Source organism: Orcinus orca, chromosome 5, assembly GCF_937001465.1.
Source record: "Orcinus orca chromosome 5, mOrcOrc1.1, whole genome shotgun sequence".
NCBI lineage: Eukaryota > Metazoa > Chordata > Mammalia > Artiodactyla > Delphinidae > Orcinus > Orcinus orca.
Genome location: NC_064563.1, coordinates 68006376 through 68026961, shown reverse-complemented (window position 1 = coordinate 68026961; position 20586 = coordinate 68006376). Strand labels below are relative to the sequence as shown.

The 20586-nt window shown below is 42.6% G+C and overlaps 1 protein-coding gene across 3 annotated transcripts in view; it reads left to right on the top strand.

Moving 5' to 3' along the window:
• The window catches only part of ETV5 (ETS variant transcription factor 5), a 56732-nt gene that overhangs the window by 16550 nt on the left and 19596 nt on the right, over nucleotides 1-20586 (top strand). For all 3 annotated transcript variants that reach the window (XM_004278459.2, XM_049709964.1, XM_049709965.1), the window contains 2 exons: nucleotides 11077-11206; nucleotides 12101-12388. In XM_004278459.2, coding sequence (XP_004278507.1) covers nucleotides 11077-11206; nucleotides 12101-12388 — 418 coding nt within the window. The remainder of the gene's footprint in view (nucleotides 1-11076; nucleotides 11207-12100; nucleotides 12389-20586) is intronic.

The following is a 20586-nucleotide window of genomic DNA, read 5'->3' as shown; positions in this document are numbered from 1 at the left end:
GAATACTATCCCTGTTACTCATCATCATAAACCTTGTAGTTCTATTTGATTTCTTAAACTATGTGAATTTATTAGTGTGATGAAAACAGAAGTTACTTTAAATAAATAAAATCTTGAATACTGCCACTGTGACAATTGTGAAGAGATCTTTCCCTATACCTACTGATACCAGATTCTATCCCAGAACAGAAGCCTTGCTTTCTCCACGTAGGACTTTGCCCAGGACAAATGCAGCTATTCTTGCCATTTGAGATTCAGAATGAACCTGCCCTGAAATCTCAGCCCCTGTATGTGGTATGCTCACCCAGATGTTGGCTGTACCAGATGTTTATCATATTTCCCATGAGTTATGTGGAAAGCCTGTTTCCGTACCAGAGTCCTGCTGTCATTCTTGATTCCCAAAACATAAATGCACAGGGGATTCTCCAAGCCAACAGACTTGAACACAATTTAGGTCTCCAGCTCCACACTCCTTTCTGATCTCTTAGCCTAATAAGCTAGGTTGGACCAGTTGTAGCTCCCAGAAACTCTTGTGCCTTTTTCCCCAAGGCTCAGGGCACCAAAAGTCCAGGCAACCCATTTCAAGCTTCCTCTCCTGGCCCTGGCCCTGCTCAGGCTTTATGGGCAGAAGGAGCCAAACCAGCTACTTGGAGGGAAGAATGAAGGAGAACCTCGAGGAAGAGAACTTTAATTCCTTTTAATTCTGCCAGCCTTCACAGCTTGATGATGGCTGCATTGTGCCCTTCTGAGGACTCGGGATGAAATCTAATGAGTTGTTCGTCTGTTCCAGTAGCGTTCTAAATGTGTTGTGCATATACATTCACAAGGAATGGACATTCTCCATTTTTTTTTTCCAAAAATGCTTTGTGATCTTGAGTTGAGCTTACGTTTTAGTTCCTGTTATATGTGTATTAATATGTATATGGAACTACTGATCAATTTTACTTTTGTTAATATTTTGTACTTGTGTAATTGCTGTCTTTTTACCCAGGCCATAGTAGAGGTGGCACTGGGCAGTAGTCATGGTGATAGCAGTGGCAGTTTTCATTTTGCCCTCTCTTGGGTGTTCCCTTCTCCTTTCTAAGTGGGCCAGGGCCAAAAACATATTTGAGAATCACTGGCTTAGATGTTAAGAGTATGACAACATTTGTCCTTGTGTAATTTTAGATTCCCAGGGCTGTATTATCCAAACATGGTAAAGGTACGGTATAAACAGGGCAGTCTCCTTCCAGTTTGGTAATAGACCAGGGGTGACTTCCGTCGACTTCCGTCGTGTGTAAATGCATGGTTTTGAAGTTCTTAGCACGTCTACTGACCTGTTAGTCAACCATAAGATAATTTTTTTCTCCAAGTATCTTGGAGGAGATGAGATATATAATAGATGTTTTATCGATTTATTTTTAAAACATATTGCTACATTTACTTCATTTCTCTGTGTATAGATTTCTTTTTTCCAAGTTATTGGAAAATAAGTTGCAGGCATTATGACATTTCACCCCCAGATACTTTAGCGTGCATCTCCGAAGGACGTTCTTCTACATAGTCAAGAAAATTAACTTATTCAGTAATATTCCCCAGCTGTCTTTTATAACTGATATTGACATTGTTATTGATATAGGATTTGATTAAGAATCATACATTATGTTTATTGTTATGCCTCTTTTATCTTCAATCTATAACAATCTGCCTACCTTGCCGCCTCCCCCCAATAACACTGACCTTTTTTAAGAAATGAAATTGAGTTATTTGTAATGAGGTGGATGGACCTAGAGACTGTTATACAGAGTGAAGTAAGTCAGAAAGAGAAAAACAAATACCGTATGCTAACGCATATATATGGAATCTAAGGAAAAAAAAAAACGGTACTGGGCTTCCCTGGTGGCGCAGTGGTTGAGAGTCCGCCTGCCGATGCAGGGGACATGGGTTCGTGCCCCGGTCCGGGAAGAGCCCACATTGCCACGGAGCGGCTAGGCCCGTGAGCCATGGCCACTGAGGCTGCGCCTCCGAAGCCTGTGCTCCGCTATGGGAGAGGCCACAACAGTGAGAGGCCCGCGTACCGAAAAAAAAAAAAAAAAAACGGTACTGATGAACCTAGTTGCAGGGCAGGAATAAAGAGGTAGACATAGAAAGTGGACTTGAGGACATGGGGTGGGAGGGCAAAGCTGGGGCGAAGTGAGAGTAGCATCGACATATATACACTACTGAATGTAAAATAGTTGGTTGGTGGGAAGCAGCAGCATAGCACAGGGAGATCTGCTCCGTGCTTTGCGATGACCTAGAGGCGGGTAGGATAGGGAGGATGGGAGGGGAGGCTCAAGAGGAAGGGGATATGGGGACGTGTATGCCTATGCCTGATTCGCTTTGTTGTGCAACAGAAACTAACACAGTACTGTGAAGCAATTATACTCCAATACAGATTAAAAAAATAAAAACTGACTCTTTTTGAAGGGTCCTGGCTAGTTGTTTTGTAGTTGTTGACTTTTTTTAGGGTACATTTTTAAAGGATATGTAGAAATGCAAACAACATACAGAAATGCTGACCTTAGGCCTGGAAATTCCCTATGTTTTGGGTTTACTCACCTCCCATATCCATGTTATAATGTTGACCTCTAAACACTGGTAGAAGAACAGAGTGAGTCAGATGGAGAGAGACTGTGCATGTTTACTTAGTTACATGCATGTTTAGTTCCTGGAGAGAACTAAACATGCATATAACTAAGTAAATGAATCCCTCAAAAGGAGAGGGCTTTTGAGGGATTCATTACAATTTTTTAGCAAAGCTTACTAAATAGTTGATTTTACTATTTATGGATGATTTTTTGCTGTATTCAATTTCTGAATTTATGTTTACAAAGGTTAGCTGTATCAGATATTAAAGAAAATGGCACAGTCCCCCATATCTCCACCAATTCTGCTTTTAGTACTTGTGCCCCTTAACTAAATTTGATAACATTTCAAATTTTTGTTTTTGGAAACTGTCTCCAGACAGAATCAATGTTAACCATCCATTCAAACGGGTTTGAGCATGTCTCTTATTTGGTTTAGAAATCTAAAAGGCATCTCCTTTTCCAGATACTTTTTTTATGTGCCAGAACCCATCCACTTATCTCATCTCCCTTAAACCTCTTTGGTTCCCAGAACAGGGTATTATCTCCTGTCCTTGTCATTTGCTATAGCAATTGCAAAAAATATTGAGATTAGGATATATTTTATGCTTGAAATGAATTTCTAATCTACTCAGGCCTAAAATAAAGACATATTTCTGACCCCTTTTAGTAGTATGGTAGAACTTAAAGTAAGCCTCAGCCTGCCTACCCCTTTTTTCTTACTAGCTATCTATGCTTTGTCTCAGAATTTGTCCAAACCAGGCCAGCGCTAAGGAAAGGTAGCAGTATGTTGGAAAGTAAGCCTTTTGGTTTTGTTGTGCACAGAACTCAAGGGACACTGCACCTGGTGACTTAAAGCCCTCTGGTCTTTGCCAACTGGGTACCCTGACAAGTTAAGAGTCATCAGGGGAGAAGAGGCCACACCTGCTCCTTCCAGACGGCTTTTGCATTTCTGTTTTGCCAGTGTCAGTTTTAAGTTCATATGTCCCTCTGCCCTCTTTCCTTGAGTTCTACTGACAGCCACAGTCAAAGAGCAGTACAGGCAGGTGTCTCGGGCTTCCCCCCACCATCATTCTTTTTTTTTTTTTTGCGGTACGCGGGCCTCTCACTGCCGTGGCCTCTCCCGTTGCGGAGCACAGGCTCCAGACGCGCAGGCTCAGTGGCCATGGCTCACGGGCCCAGCCACTCCGCGGCATGTGGGATCTTCCCAGACCGGGGCACGAACCCGCGTCCCCTGCATCGGCAGGCGGACTCTCAACCACTGCGCCACCAGGGAAACCCCACCACCATCATTCTTGAACTAAACAGTATGTATTCCATACTATGGAGGGAAATGAAGCAGGATGGTAGTGGCCTAAGACAGGAACAGTGACCCAAAGCTGGTGGCACAGGGAGTAGTAAGCTTAGGAATGGACCTTCCCTTTAGGATTATGGCTCTGGAATCCTGAGAAGTCTCTCAGCCATGACTGTGTACATCCACACCACATTTGTTCACGAGTGCTGTGAGAGGCTCTGGAGACACGGGCTGGCACGTGGGACATAGCCTCATGGACATGCCATTTGGAGGCAGGTGTTGGTGTTCTGGTCAACCTTCCATGTATGGTAAGAAGATCGTGCCTGTCAATCGTGACCAAATAAGGTCCTATCCTGAGGTCATGCCTGCACAGCTGATTTGGGAAAGATGAGTCTGTTCCAGATGCAAGTAATGAAACTGAAGAAGGTGGAGAGGAAAACCCCAAAACAAAATCAGAACGGCGGCACCCAACAGAAAGCAGGCAGAGCCTGTGTGTGATGCAGGAGAAGTAGGATGGTCTTAGTCTCTCTCCCGCGCAGACCGCAGTATAACTGATTGGCAATTTCTTTAACACTCAGCGACTACATAAATGCTGTATGTATTAACAACAAAGGCTGTGGCGAATTGAAATTTTGATGATCACGAAACACCAGAGGAAAGGCTTATTATTAAACAAGGTGGTTTTTGTCTTTCTGAAAAAAATTCCTTTTGACTCAAACTGTCGTGCATCATAACATTCAACAAAAGTGTTTTCCTTTGTTTTGATCCTCTGTGCTGTAATAGTGAAGTTCACTGCCAGCACTGGCATGGGGTAGCTGCCTTGGACAGAATCCACAGGCCTGTACTTGTGGGCAGGAAACAGATTTTGTCAGCAGAGGGAATTATTATTTCTCTTGAATGGACTAGTTTGTCTATATTTTTTTTCTATTTTGAAACAGTTGGGTTATATCTTTGAAAGACTGCTTCTACACCATCACAGAAGGAAGATTTTCTAAAGTTTGAGAAATCTTAGTATTAACTCAGTGATGCTATTTGACCAGGACAGGGCTGTGTTTTTTTTTTAAATAGGAACAATTGAAATAACACATAGCAATCATAAGAGTACAGCTTGATAAATTTTCATACTGTATAAGCCTTTAGATCAAGACCTAGAACTTATCAAAATACAAGGAGACTCCATGTGCTCCCTGAACAGGCACCACCCCCAGACTCAGGAGTAACCTCCATCCTGACTTTAAACACTGTAGAGTAATTTTGTTTCCTTTTGAATGTTATTGTAAATGGGCTCATGCAGTGTCTGGCTTTTTTTGTAGTGTCTGGCTTTTATTTATGAGCCCGTGTTGTTAAGTGTGATTGTAATTTCTTCATTCTTATTTCTGTGTAGTATTGAAATTTTGTTTGAGATTACATTGAGCCTATACATAAATTTGGGAAGAACTGATATCTTTACAGTATCAACCTTCCAACCTATGAACATAATATATTGTTCATTTATTGAGAGTGCTTTGATTTTCCTCAGGGTTTTATAGTTTTCAGTTTAGATATCTTGCATGTCTTTTGTTAGGTGTGTTCCTAGGTATTTGATGTTATCTGTTGCTGTTGTAAATGTATTTTTTGAATGTCACATTGTTTTAGTTACTGTGTATATAAATCGTTCTTTTTATGTGTTGGTCTTATAGCCAATGATCTTGGTAAATTAGCTTGTTGATTATTATACTTTGTGGATTCCTTAACATTTTCTATGTACCCGACCAGGCCATCTGTGAATAATGAGAGTTATATTTTTCTTTCTAATCTTTTTGCCTTTTATTCATTTTTCTTAACTTGCTGCACTGGCTAGGATCAGGCTTGATTTTTGATCACTGTGTCAGATAGAAAAATATTCCAAGGAGTTCCCTATTAAGAAAAGCAACTGTGAAGTTAAGTTGGTTGATCTGTGAACATCGTATCTAAATTTTAGATGGTATTATGATGGTCTACAAAGCAGCACATTGTACTTTGTAATGCATGCCCACAGATATGGACTTAGATCTTGTCAGCCAGCCACCTTGTCTTTCCTACCCCTGACAAGCAGAGACTCTCATATATTTGTGCATGGATCCTTAACAAAGTTCTTATAGTCAAATAGGGGTCCAGACAGCTCACTCAAAGTGTTCTTGCCTCAGAGGTGGCATTAAGAGGGAATGTCAAGAAGCAGTTTCAGGAGGGGTGGGGCATTTGGGGTGCGAGATGGTATCCATGGCAACAGTGTGGCATCTGGCTGATCCGTGACTGGCTGTAGGAGATGCCAGGCTTTCCAAAGTGCCTGCAGCTATCTGAATGAGAAGATTTTGATCAGCAGGATATAGAAGGGAGAATGAGATCTTCTAGATGGAATACTAGGTTGGGAGGCAAGGACTGTAAGAAGTAGAGGCCACTGGAGTCAAGAGATGTCAGTTGCCAGTAGGAGTGAGGCAGGGATCCTGGGTATTTTGGTGGCCTAGAGATGGGGAAGGTGTAAGCCCTTGAGTGGATTCAGGTGTATCAGGTGTGCCTCCAGCTGGCGAGTGCAGAGTAAGCATGAGGACACAGACCCTGATAATTGGCGAATAGTATTCCTTCATCTTCTTCTCTGGTGTTGCCTTCTTTCTCGACCTCTTTCTGTATTTCTTTTAATCCCTTTTTGATGTAATCTTTTTCTCTCAGATTCCCTCTGGGAAGCAATGTGATGGAATGACTAACAACTGTTTGGGACAGTATCCTGATCACTTACAGCTATGAGACTGTGGCGGATTACTTACCTTTTGATTCTTGATCTTCTCATCTCTAAAATGGAGACAGTGAAAGTAGCTTTCTCACTGGGTTGGGAAGATTGAATAAAATAATGTATATAAACAAACTGGCCAAAGCCAATGATAAGGGATCTGTCTGGCTGCCTCTCTCTTGGTCTACCTGGTTCTTTTCCAGAGGTGTTAGTTCTTATCCATTGTTCCTTTGTTCTAGAGCACTTTCTCTCAACCAGATGTAATGTGGTATCTTTGTTGTTTTCATTGAAAACAAAGTCTATGTCCTCTATTTTTGATGTACAAAGTGGGTGAGTGCAGTATCTCCCATTGCTGTCAATGTGGTAGATCACTGAAATGACAGTGGGGGGCTCTTGCCTCCTTTCCCCTCCAATATCAGAAGCTCCAAGACCTTGAGCAATTCCTTTAACTCCTCTGGGCCTCAGGGTCCTTATCTATAAATGTAAGGGCCTGAATTAAGTGGATTGTGAGGCCCCAGTCCAACTCTAATTACACCTGTGGGAAGATGCTGAAAGTCAGACCTCTCACTAAATTATGCATGCCCTGAAGAAAGGACTGCCATGTCTGTTTTGTTTACTGTCATATCCCCAACACCTTCAGGATGCCTGACCCATGGAAGATGTTCAATGAATGAATGATTGGATGAATGAATGAAAGAAATTTTTACAACAAGGAAGGCGGCCCACGTTTGCCAGGAATTGTTCTCAGGGCAGTGTTGGCTTTATGGGCCCATCTTCTATAACTGAGCTTAAACTCAAATTTTCTAACTAGAAAATGTTTATCAACTCAAATAGTCAAGGAGCATCTCTTTTCAAACTTCCTAAGGAGTTCATGCTCCTCTTTGTTTTTGTGTGTGTGTGTGTGTTTTTGTGTTTTTTTTGCGGTATGCGGGCCTCTCACTGTTGTGGCCTCTCCCGTTGCGGAGCACAGGCTCCGGACGCACAGGCTCAGCGGCCATGGCTCATGGGCCCAGCCGCTCTACGGCATGTGGGATCCTCCCTGACCGGGGCACGAACCCATGTCCCCTGCATTGGCAGGCAGACTCTCAACCACTGCGCCATCAGGGAAGCCCTCTTTTCTTTTTTTTTTGGTTTTTTTTTTCGGTAGGCGGGCCTCTCACTGCTGTGGCTTCTCCCGTTGCGGAGCACAGGCTCCGGACGCGCAGGCTCAGTCGGCCATGGCCCACGGGCCCAGCCGCTCCACGGCATGTGGGTTCTTCCCGGACCGGGGCACGAACCCGTGTCCCCTGCATCGGCAGGCGGACTCTCAACCACTGCGCCACCAGGGAAGGTCTATGCTCCTCTTTTAATTGCAATTCATTGCCGTGCTTTATAGTCCTCAGTCTCTGTCATCCTTTAGTAAGTTGCCCGTGCGAAGGTAAATACTCTGTTTTTGAAAGCACAGTGTATAATTACACAACATCATAGCACCATCTGCAAGGTGTGCTATGCCATTTTCTTTATTTCTGAAGGCAGCATCACATATCTCATTTTACAAAGAGGGAACAGGCTGAAAGCAAGGAGCATTCCTTGGACTTCTAAGTTCCTGCTTAAAATACACGACTAGCTCTGACTAGTGCATACCACCGTCAGGCACCTTCATACATCCTCTGGCCCAGCAGTCCCTTTGGAGACCAAGCCTTCGTCGTAACCCCTCACAGGGCCCCTACTGGCTTTCCTGTCAGTGATCTGTGAAACTTCCAATCTCGCTCCTGCTCTGTACCACTCTCCTCTCCCTCCTTCGAATGGTTGATTCCTGAGGGAAAGAATATTTATGACTAACATCGTGTCTAGCCTTGAAGGGTAAGTGTAGTCCCTGCCTTCAAGGTTAAGAATTAATTGGAAATATAACCCATTCGATCACTTATTATTGTAGTTGATTCAGGCTGCTATAGTACCACAGACTGGGGAGCTAACAAACAACAGAAATTTATTTCTCACTGTTCTGGAGGCTGGAAGTTTGAGATCATGATGCCAGCATGGTTGGGTGAGGGCTCCCCTCCAGGTCACAGACTTGTGTCCTCAGATAGCTGTGCCCTTGTGACCTAATCACCTCCCCAAAGCCCCTCCCCCTAATATCACATAGGGCGTTAGGATTTCAACATATGAATCTTGGGGGTCACAAACATTCAGACCGTAGCACTCATCAGCTATTTCTTGAGCTCCTCCTTTGGTTAGAGAACATAAAATTCCAGGTATAGGACAGTTTGGTGTGGTGGAAGATACCATACAATCAAAAGCCAAAACGGTGTAGTACACACTAAGATACCGTGTAGGTTTGCGGGAATCAGGACATCCAGTTAGCCAAAAGCTTAGATTCTCTTTCCAAATGGGTATATACTATTCCTGAAGACATTATGAAAGTTTGCTTTCTGGGAAGCTTTGGTTTTCCTCTGGTGTTAGTCCTGTCAGCAGAGCTGGTAACTTTTATAACAATATTGTGAAAATGTCAAAACATTTCTAAAACCTGAAGTGAGAAAATTGAATCATGCCATAACTTGTTTACTCTCCAGACTTCGGTAAAACAGTGATTATAAATGATTTTCTTTAGATAAAGTCAGAAAAGTACTTTCCAGGACATGTAACTTCTGTTTACGCTGGGGCATCATCACCTTCCCTCATTACCTTGCCAAAACTTTTATGGCAGAAGACTGGTAAGAGGAGAAGCAGTGACACAGGGGCAGTGCCATGAACCACCAGAGCATCCACTGCGTTGGAGAAATGGTTTTCTGTGTCAAGTCGTCGATCTTCCCTTCTCGTTTACTAACAACATTCTAACAACAACAAGCTTAGCCATTTTCTGTGTCTGAATGTCTGAAAACATTTGATAGCAATTGAGGGTTGGCTGCCATGATGTCACCATCAAAAAATCACAAGAGAGACTCTAATGACTTCTAAATATAATCTGCCAGTTCTGAGCTTACTTTGCATGTTCGGGAAAAGCAGTTGGCATTATGTAGGAAAGGAATAATGAAAACCTGCCCTTGCCAGTCAGTCCCTGGCAGGACTTTGCTTTATAAACTTGTCATCTGTGATCTAGTCCTCAGTCTCATTTGTTCACTTCTGAGTCCAGAATTCAGGGGTTGGAGGAGGCACCTGAGAAACCAGTTGGTGGGAAGATTGTTCAGTCTTACCAGACAGGAAAGGGATGATCCTTTAGCTAATTCTCCCTAATAGAATCACTAAGAAAACCAATCTCCTGGAAGATGGCTTAGAAGTAAAGATTGAATGGAACGGAAAACTTTAGTGGGTCACCAGAGCACTAAGCTCTGTTAGCTATTTAATGAGAATTTGGATCCAGTGGAGAACAGCTGGCAGGAAAGCTTAACTCGTTCCCCTCCCTCTCCTTCCCAGATGCTGGACAGAGAGTAGCAATGCTAGCCCGTAGCTAGAAGACAACCCTTACGATGCAGCATCTTTAGAGTTTGCCCTTCTACTTTGGGTAAAACGCCCTGTCTAAAATGAGTTAGCTTGTAGATACGGCAGAAAAGACAAAACTGGTTGGGTTTTGCCACTGCATGTAAGTCACCTTGGTTTGAAAAACTCTTACTCCTCTGCCCTCTCAGAATCACGTATGGAATGTGCAGTCGACTTCTAAACATAAAGCAACAGCTCTGTATGCTATCAATTTAGGAAAAGTAATTGGCACCATCTGTGAAAGGATTGGTTATGAGAGCCTGCCCTTCGTGGCCGGGTACTAGGAGACGCATGGAGCCGACACGAGCACAGAGGTTTCCAGGCCTCCTCCTGGAGAAGAATGCAGTTAACCTCTCCTCGGTTGTGGTTTGGTCCATCGTTGTATTCCTTTGCTTTTAAAAATTTTGAAATGCCCCTAAAGTTGCGTATTTCTTACTCAGAGCTAATATTTAGTTGCTTGAGGAAGGACTTTGAAAAATCATGTGTTTTTTTTTTTAAGTCATATATTTAATTTGTATATATGCCTCTGTATTTTGCCACAGGAATTTTAAGCCTTTGATAAGCTAACGTGTAATGTCTACCAGTATCTTTTTGGTGTTGTTTTGTCCTTTTCAGAAACAAAATTGTTCTTATCTGCAATCCTTGGTGTTCTATCACACCTGCATTTTTCTTGAAGAACCATCACCTACAGGTTCTTTAAGGGCCTCAGAGCTGCTAGGAAGCAGACCCAACACCAAAGAAGTTTGGTGAAAACAGACTTGGCTAATGTAAAGTGTCAGATGATGATTTCTGACTTTAAAGAACGTTTCATTGGTTTTAGATGGTAGGCTCTGTGTTAAGGGTTGGGCTTTCTCTGGCATGTGATTTGACACGAGTTCCAAGAACAATCAGCTAGTATAGGGTTTGCAGAAGGAAGCATTGTGCTCCCTGTTAATCAGCTGTCCTCTGTTCCTCCCTCATCCCTCTTCTGATTTTAGTGGTGCTTCATGCCCCACCTCCAACCAAGATCAAACGGGAGCTGCACAGCCCCTCCTCTGAGCTGTCGTCCTGTAGCCATGAACAGGCTCTCGGTGCTAATTATGGAGAAAAGTGCCTCTACAACTATTGGTAAGTGGAGCCAGAGGAAGGCTGGCCAGGAAGTGGCCGGCACGCTGATTGCTTACAGTATTACTCAGCAGATGCTCAGTGTAGCGCACCCCATCTTTCGTGGCAATGTAATGATCCTCTAGGTGTAGCCAGTCCAAATGCGGCTTTGTCTGCACGTAAAATGCAAAACTGTTAAATCGGCTCTCCGGGGGGGACTGAGTTCATGGGGTACTGAGCCCTCCTAAGGGAAAGAACCTTGAATGCTGGGATATTTGATCTGTGGCTTCGAGGGAGGGAATATATGCTTCTTCATGTCTATCATATGTTAATGTGAACTTTAAGCACCAAAGAAGTAATCTTCAAATCAGAATATATGAAAAAGTCCCCATGCTTGTGCCCTTTACTTAAGAATATCCAGGCCCCAGGAATGAAGCTTTAATTTTAAATCATTCTTTGCTCTGGAAGATAAACACAGGCCTGCCTGAAAGGGGGAGGAGAAGAGTTGTTAAGTGATGTTACAGCAGAAATTTATCTTCAATAAAGATTCTAATTCCTGGGAACCCTGGAATTCTTGGAGAGGGGGCCAGAAAACTCCTCCCAAGGCATACTTTCTCCCCTCATCTATCCACCCCTGCCCACGCATACATGGAGAGTTCTTTTAGAAAAGGGGAAAAAGGAAACCGGAAGCAGAGGCTAAAATTATCTTTGAGAAGAATCACTAGAAGTGTTAAACAAGTCCCTGTGACGCAGTGTGTTTGTCACTTTGCAGAGGTACAAATATTCCCTCGGGCTGCCAGCAATTTAACTATGTTAATGCTGTCATTTCCTGGCAACCGTGGGCTGCAAGCTGGACCTGGTGACCATGCTAATGGCTTCATTGCAGCTAAATGGTTCCTTCTCTTTTTCTGTTTACAGTGCCTATGATAGGAAGCCTCCCTCTGGGTTCAAGCCATTAACCCCTCCTACCACCCCCCTGTCGCCTACCCATCAGAATTCCCTATTTCCCCCACCTCAGGCAACTCTGCCCACCTCGGCACATGCCCCTGCAGCTGGCCCAGTACCAGGTGTGGGCCCCACCCCCAGCCCTCATTCACTTCCAGAACCTGGACCACAGCAGCAAACCTTTGCGGTCCCCCGGCCGCCACATCAGCCCCTGCAGATGCCAAAGATGATGCCTGAAAACCAGTATCCATCAGAACAGAGGTGGGTGCATATCTGGGCTTCCTTTACTGCCTCCTTCCCCCTCCCCTTTACCTCCCAGGGAGCGGGGAAGCAGTCATATTTACCAGGTACCTATGAAGATCTCATTCCATTGAGGCATCTTGTGATGTTAGACTACTAATAATATGAATAGGACCTGTTTGTATATCACCCTGTACCTGAGGTACTGCACATGGGTTATAGACATTACAACATCCTGTGAAGTAGGTAGGGGAGAGGTAGCTGGTACTCTCCCCGTTGCAGAGGCAGAGGAAGAGGGGCCTGCTCAGGATGCACAGTCCGTTGACCATGGCTCCTCGTTGGATGCTGCCTGCTAGAACTGCACTTTGGTTTATGCTACCCATAAATATTTTATTACCATTTTACTTACATATTAGGGAAGATTGCTGAGTTATAGGAGGTATTATTACTCATTTGATTTTTAACACATTTTTACAGTAGGGGATTACCCAAGGACCTTATTTAGAGTTTTTCACTTTTGAGATAGAGATCTTGACTTCACTCCAGGTAGTTCTACATTCTGAATAAGGAAATAGAGGCATCAGGAATAACTTGTCCGAAGTCATTCATTCTCAGAAAAACTAAGATGTAAAAGGAATCTACTCTGCAAACACCAAACTTAACCTCTTAGGTCCCAGCCTTCAAAGTCCATTACCTGCAGTATTCTAGAACTTTGGATGCTTGTCACCTTCCTTTATACAGGATATACTGCGGACCTGTCTTTTTTTTATTTCAAGTCCCTCTGGGATGAGGAGATAACATAACGGGTAGTTGTCTGTGGTTACCAAGGGCTGCCAGGTGGTGACCATTGTTTGTCCTTTCTGTCTTTCTTGCTCTGCATAGGTGGGTGTGGGGGAGGAGGACAGGAGAGGAAGGACGTATGAGTGTTTCTTCCCCCGGCCTGGTCCAACCCAGATGCCTGCCGGTATTTAATTGGAGGTCACTTTCTTTATTTCTAGGTGAAATGCAGAAAAGTAAGCACTCTTGTCTGGTTCCAATTCCCTTCCCCCTTTGCTGTGAAAGTCACCATAAAGAGCTATATAACTTGTCTGGTTAGTGTTTATTCACCTGCTGAAGCCAGGGGGCCACAAACGCCAGTGATATACGGGGCCTGAGGGGAGAGTGTTGACTGGGGGCTGGCTCAGTGGTGGGCCTTGGTTTCCACAGGGAGCTCATCTGAAGGAGGCAGCTACCACGAAGCTTTTGCTAGTTCTTGCCTTGTATTAATAGTCCTATAGTTTTTCAAAATTTGGATCTTTATGTAGAAATTCTAGGTTTGTTTGAGGTTTTTTTGTTTTGTTTTGTTTAGTTTTAAGCTGGCAACTAACTCAAATTTAAAACAGCAGTAACACTTTGCAGACTAAACAAAACCTCTCTGTGGGCAGAATCACCCTTAGGCCTGCAAGCTTGTGAACTTGAGCCTGGATGCCATTTTTATTTCAATAATTTTTCTGGTTTTATGTTTTTAAACAGTATCTTTCTGATTTTCTGCAGGGATTATTAATTGAAGAGGAGGGCTGGGGTGGGGTATATGTTTGGTATTTGAAATAATTAGCAAACTTTATCTTTATTACACCAGATAGAAAGGAAAATTACTTCGTGTTGAGTCTGTTTTATTCCTGTTTGCTCCCAATCTCTGTTTCTTATCCAGGGGTCTGTGTAAATAGATGGTGTCAATAGCTAACTAAACTGGGGGAGAAATCCCCTAGTTCTGCTGTGGTTATTCATCCCCTTGCAGCCCTGGCAGGCAGGGAGCCTTAGTCTCAGTGATGAAGTAGGTTTGCCTCCTCCCAAAAGGAGGACATTTGATCCCTGAGATTTGAGTGTCTGTCCTCAGGTGTCCGAAGGCAGGAGCCAGAAAGTAGGTATTTCTTTTGGGGGGTGATTCCTCCCTGAAATCTGCTTGTCCACCTTGCACTCACTTCACCTTACCCTCTGCCTTTAGGAATGGTGGGTCTGAAATAAAAAGACCTCACACATACGGGAGTGATAGAGATCCTTGAGAGAATTGGGGTGAAGGGCAGGTGCCTGGAGAGGTGAAATACAAGCAAGACTGGGTGCTTAGGCTTCTACCCCAGACCACTATAGTCTCCAAGCTGAGGGTACAGGAGTCCCCATGGGGGGCTATTAATAATGCAGATTTCTTGCTCTACCCCAGAGATGGAGTTGTGGTTCTAGGGCAGGACCTGGAAATATTATTGTCACACTTGGGGACATCATGGTGCCACCCTCTCTTCTACCCTGACACCTACTCCAACCCATCTTTTTTTCTTTTTAAGCAGCAAGTACCCAATACTGTGAATTTTGTTCTTATTGCCCTTGTCTGTTATTAATGAGATTTGATATCTGTGTGATGCAGAATACATCAAAAACATGACAATTGATTTTGCTTGTAGATACTGGATACCGTGCAGAAAATGAGACAAACTAAAATCCCTAGTCTGATTTTGTAAAAGTAATAGGAGTTGTAGTCATGTATGATTACAAGCTTAATAATTACATATTCAATAACATGCCTGCCTGAAAGTGGGGCAGATTAGTTTGTAACTGTAGCTTGTTCTTTGCTGACTTTTAATTTAAATTAGAGGGAATATTGCTTCAAAACTGACCCCATAACAAAAATGTGATATTTTGCAGGATAGAAGGAAATATAGTCTTATTTGAGCTTTTTTTTTTTTTAACAGCTCTGTAACCAAGGCAGAGTTAAAAAAAAACCCGTTTTACAGATAAGGAAAAAAAATCAGACCTCAGAGCATCTAAAGGACTTCCTAAAGGTCACATAGCCAAATACAGGGTCCTACATTTGGAAGCCAAAACATTAACATATAAGTACCCCATTTTGGTTATGCTTGCAGGAGGGAGGTTGCTAACAATCTACTGAAAGCTGAGTAAGGGACCTTGAGAAATCCATTTCGACCTTGAATTTTATCCATCACTTTATCTCCTAAACTACCAGAACTTTATCCATCTCTTAAACTACAAAATCCTACTTAATTCCCACATCACTTATCTAAGCCCACATTGTAACACCTATATTTTTCTGTTTTGCTCACAGAGTGCCTTATTTCTTCAGTTGAATAGAGCAAACTCTTTCAGGTTTAAAAATCATAACTTAGACCCCTTTCTTTAGCCCACATTTAGCTCAGTATCTTGTCTTCAATGTTTATTGATAGCGATTGTTTGCTAAGATTATACTTTAAACAAGTAAAATATAATCCAATCAAGAGTACATTCTTAATGTTTTGTATAATCTTAGTATATAATTCTTTACAACTCAAAATTCGTTTTTAGAAGATAAATACTGTGTTGGAAAGCCGTGATTTATGTTCGTTATTTCCTCCCCTCAAGGAGGAGAAAAAAAAACAAACATGTAATTTGGCATGTTCAGACATGTTCCATTTATCCTAAAAGAGCAGCTGCTCCTTGAAGAGGAGAAGTGCTTCTCATGCAGCTTTTCCACTCTCACAGGAGTTTTCACTGTGCTGTTTACGAGGTTCACATGTGCTGGGTGGAGGAACTTAGAAAATATTCCTATGTTATGCCCATAGTCCTGGCCAGATATGTTTTCATCTTTACTGTTCCATTTGTCATTCCATCTCAAGTTGAGTCCCCACAATTCAACTGAAGAGGCTCCACTAAGAAAAGCATCATCTAAGAATTTTGGAATACGCTGCTGTCGCACTTACGTGGCATCAAGGAGCAAAAACTCAAGAAAAGACAAAATTTAAGGAGATACCCCTGATGGTGGAAAAATCCTTTGCTTCTTGATGCTTCCTAAGGGCATCAGTATCGCAACAGGCTATCACACTGAAATCGATAGTCAGAACCGAGTCCCCAGAGTCATCAAGAAAGGGTCTGTTGTGTGCCACACAATCTAAAGGAGTGAGTGGCCTGGTTGAGAAGGTTCCCTCAGTGGTTATGATCGGAACTTCAGAGCTTAAAGGATGAGCCTACATTTTCTAGAATTGTGATTTAATAGAAAACTATTCCCTAAAGATGCTAGATTAAGAGATGTAATATATGCAAGTTTTTCTCTTGCTTCCACTTCCTCTCTTAAAGTCCATCCCTAATAAATTGCTGTTCATTTTTGTCCTTCATATTTCGTAGTTTTTAGAGAGGGAAGAACTTGACAGTGAGTCACACTTGTAGCCTGGCTGACGCATGCCTCTCCACGCACTCCTGTTAACAGCGTGTTATGTGTGGCAGCGCAAATTCACTTTAGGATCCAAAACTGAGTTTCATAGATGCTTAATGGAACCTTCTTTGACGGACTGAATAATGTACTTCTAATGGTTCCAGTATGGGGTGATTTTTTTGGTTCTGAATCTTAAAAGGGCTTGTTTTCTACATTTCCCCATGTTTACTATAGGATTTTTTTGGGGGTGGGGGGTTGCTCTTGGTTTTGTTTTTTCTTTTTTACCTTTTATCAAGCTAAAGGAAATTTCCTTCTTTCCCTAGTGTACTGACTTGGCCTCTCACCGTTGTGGCCTCTCCCGTTGCGGAGCACAGGCTCCGGACGCGCAGGCTCTGCGGCCATGGCTCACGGGCCCAGCCGCTCCGTGGCATGTGGGACCTTCCCGGACCGGGGCACGAACCCGTGTCCCCTGCATTGGCAGGTGGACTCTCAAACACTGCACCACCAGGGAAGCCCTTTTTTTTTAATGCTAGGGAAACATCTTTCAAATCCTGTTTTCTTGAGTGGTTTTTTTTTTTTTTTTTTTTTTTTTTGCTGTACGCGGGCATCTCACTGTTGTGGCCTCTCCTGTTGCGGAGCACAGGCTCCGGACGCGCAGGCTCAGCGGCCGTGGCTCACGGGCCCAGCCACTCCGTGGCATGTGGGATCTTCCCGGACCGGGGCACGAACCCGTGTCCCCTGCATCAGCAGGCGGACTCTCAACCACTGCGCCACCAGGGAAGCCCCTGTACTGACATTTTTTAATATGACTACATACTGAGTCTTATCAAACACTTTTTCTGCCTCTATTGAGAGGATCAAACAAATTTTCTCCTTTAATTTTTCAATGTTATGAATTACATTGAGTTATGTGAAGCCAACCTCATATACTTGTGATAAGGCAAAATTATTTGTTATGTATTATCATTTATACATTGCTGGGCTAGGTTTTCCAGTATATATTTAGGACTTCTGCATTTGTATTTATGATTGAGAATAATGTATACTTTCTCTTTCTTACATTGTCCTTGTTGGGTTTTAGCATTGAGGTTATACTCACCAAATGAGTAGAGGGTATTCTCCTTTCTACATATTCCAGAATAGCTCGTGTGAATTTGGGGGTTTTCATTCCTTGAATTTTTGGAAGAATTTACCAGTAAAATCATTTGGGCCTGATGTTTTCTTTGTGGGAAGATTTTTTAATTACTGGTTGCTTCAGTGTCTTCACCTTTTATGGTCTTGCTCTGGGGATTCCTATTTAATTGAGTGAATTTAATAAATTATTTTTCTAGGAATTTTTCCGTTTTACGAGTTTTAAAATTAATTGGCATAAAGCTGTTCGTAATGTTCTTTTAACAATCTCTATAGCATCTGTTTATCCATTTTTCATTTTTGATGCTATTTATCTAGACCTTCTTAGTCTTAGCAGATTATATCACTCATCTTTTCAACAAATCAACTCTGGCTTTGCTCATTCTTTCTATTGGATGTTTTCTATTTCATTGATTTGTGCTCCTACTAAAATGTTTTACTCTATTTTCTTTGCTTATTCTGTTTTTTCCAACTTCTTTGGTTGGATGATTTGCTCATTAATTTTTTTAGCTTTCTTTATACTATAACCATATAACCAAATAAAGGTTCTCCTAAGGCTGGGGTGACCATACATTCAGTTTTTCCTGGGTCACTTATGGTTTATGAAAGTAATTGCTAATAGCTTCCCTTTTCACTCCTCAAAATATCATGGTTGGGACAATCAATTATTTGATCTCCCTTCCCAAGTCCTGCTTTAGCTGTATCCCACAGGGTCTGATTTGTGGCATTTAAAAAATTCAGTTCCAAGTGTTTTCTATTATTTCTTCAATCCTGGAGTTCTTAAAATATATATTTCTTGATTTCCAAACATATGGGAGTTTTCTAGCTGCCTGGACTACATGACTGTTATTTAAATGTCAGAAAGAGGGTATTTTAAAACAATTATAGAAACAATTGTACAAATAGTATAGGCCAATGGCTCTGGAGTTGAACAGACTAACAGCCTAAGATTGAATCCCAGCTCTGCTACTTCCTATCTAAGAATTTTGGAATACACTGCTCTCTCACTTAATGTCTCTCCTATCTGTGTGACCTCAGGCAGGCATTTAACTTTTCTAAGCTTTGGTTTCTTCATCTGAAAATGGGAGAATACTAGATCATTGGGTGAATTAGATGAAGTCACATTGGCACAGGGAAAGTACTCAATAAATGTTTCCATGACAATTTTATTTCAAAAATCACTTTTATGGGGCTTCCCTGGTGGCGTAGTGGTTGAGAGTCCGCCTGCCGCTGCAGGGGACATGGGTTCGTGCCCCAGTCCGGGAAGATCCCACATGCCGCGGAGTGGCTGGGCCCGTGAGCCACGGCCGCTGAGCCTGCGCGTCCAGAGCCTGTGCTCCGCAACAGGAGAGGCCACAACGGTGAGAGGCCCACGTATCGCAAAAGAAAAAAATCACTTTTATTGTTCCATAAAGAAAACTATCCTAAAGGAATCTTCCTTAAATGATGTAGATACTACAACGTAAACTTTAGTTGGTTCACTGTTTAATATTAAGTTTTAAAAATGTAAACCTCCCTGTATCCCTAAATCTTTTCATCATTAGACTTACTAATGTTGTACACGTAAAACTAATACTTTCACCATCTAATCTCCTGGTAACATCTTGTATTTACATCACCTTTTTTCTTCCATGTTAGATCTTGAGAAATCAGACAAATATCTAGGCCTTTAAAGGACATATTTTGTTCGTCATCTCTTTATGTTTTACCATAGTTTAGATAGGCCAATTTGAGTTTAGGCCAATTTGAGTTTAAGCAGTGCCAACAGGCCTCACAGAGTCCTGAGAGCTGTGTCAGAGTTCTTTGGTGGGCTTTTTAGGGACAATGTGTGGGTTTTGTTTTGCAGCAGTACCTGGCTCTTGGTATATGTCAGGAAAATCAATATTATGTGAAGTTAGGTGGTACGTTACCACCCGGAATAAAAGTCAGCATTCTCTTTCTGAGACAGGAGAGTGAGTAGGCAGCTAGGAGACTCTTATTTTGTGTGGAGGAAAGTCTTCTCCCAGTTCCTTAAGATCTTCCCTTACATTTGCATACCTTCTGAATTTAGCTTACTGTGGGGGTCAAGGTGGCATGGGGAGTTGATGGTGACGTTTGAAGGTAACATAAGATCAAGAACTCGGCAGCGTGCTGGGCCCTGTCTCACACAGTATCTTATGTAATCTTTATGACAGATCTTTGGGACAAGTAACCCGACTGTCCTTATTTTCCTGATGAGCAAACTGAGGCTCAGAGCATTTACATAACTAACCCAAGGTCACACAGCTAGTAAGGGGTAGAGATTGGATTTCAACCCAATGTGTTCTGACTTCGCAGTCAGAGCCTCTTACCCAGCTATGCTGCTTCTCTATTTTCTATCTTCTCTTAGCTTTAACGGAAATATTAAGTACGTGCTGGTGGTTTCTTAGCCAATTTTCTGTATCATCTCTCGGCTAGCCTCTGAACTGTCACTCTACTTCACCTGGCACCCATAGCCAGCCACTGTGTAGCCTTCGTTGAATCCACACTTTTCTCCTTTTTTCTCTAAGGATTGTGTTTACTCTATGTGTTGGCAGCAGAAACCGAAAAGGAAATGCAGAAAAAGCATCTAACGGTTTTCATAATGTAAACCAAATGTTGGTAGCGTGGGTGAGCTCTTGGGAGGAAAGGCGCTATATAAATCTGACAAATAAATAAATAACTGATTCTTTAAATAAACTGGCACTGAAAAAAGCCTTAATCTGTAACCTATTGAATTTAGGCTTGCTCAGTAGTCAGAAGTCTCCTTTTGCTCACCAACTGTGAGCTCACTATGGTCTGAAATCTGTTGGGATCACGGGGTGAGGGGGTGGTGGAAGGGGGGAGTGGTTATCAGGAGGAAGAAAGAGGTCTGTTAGGAGCCAAGCCACCCCTCCCTTGAAAATGATTGCCTGCC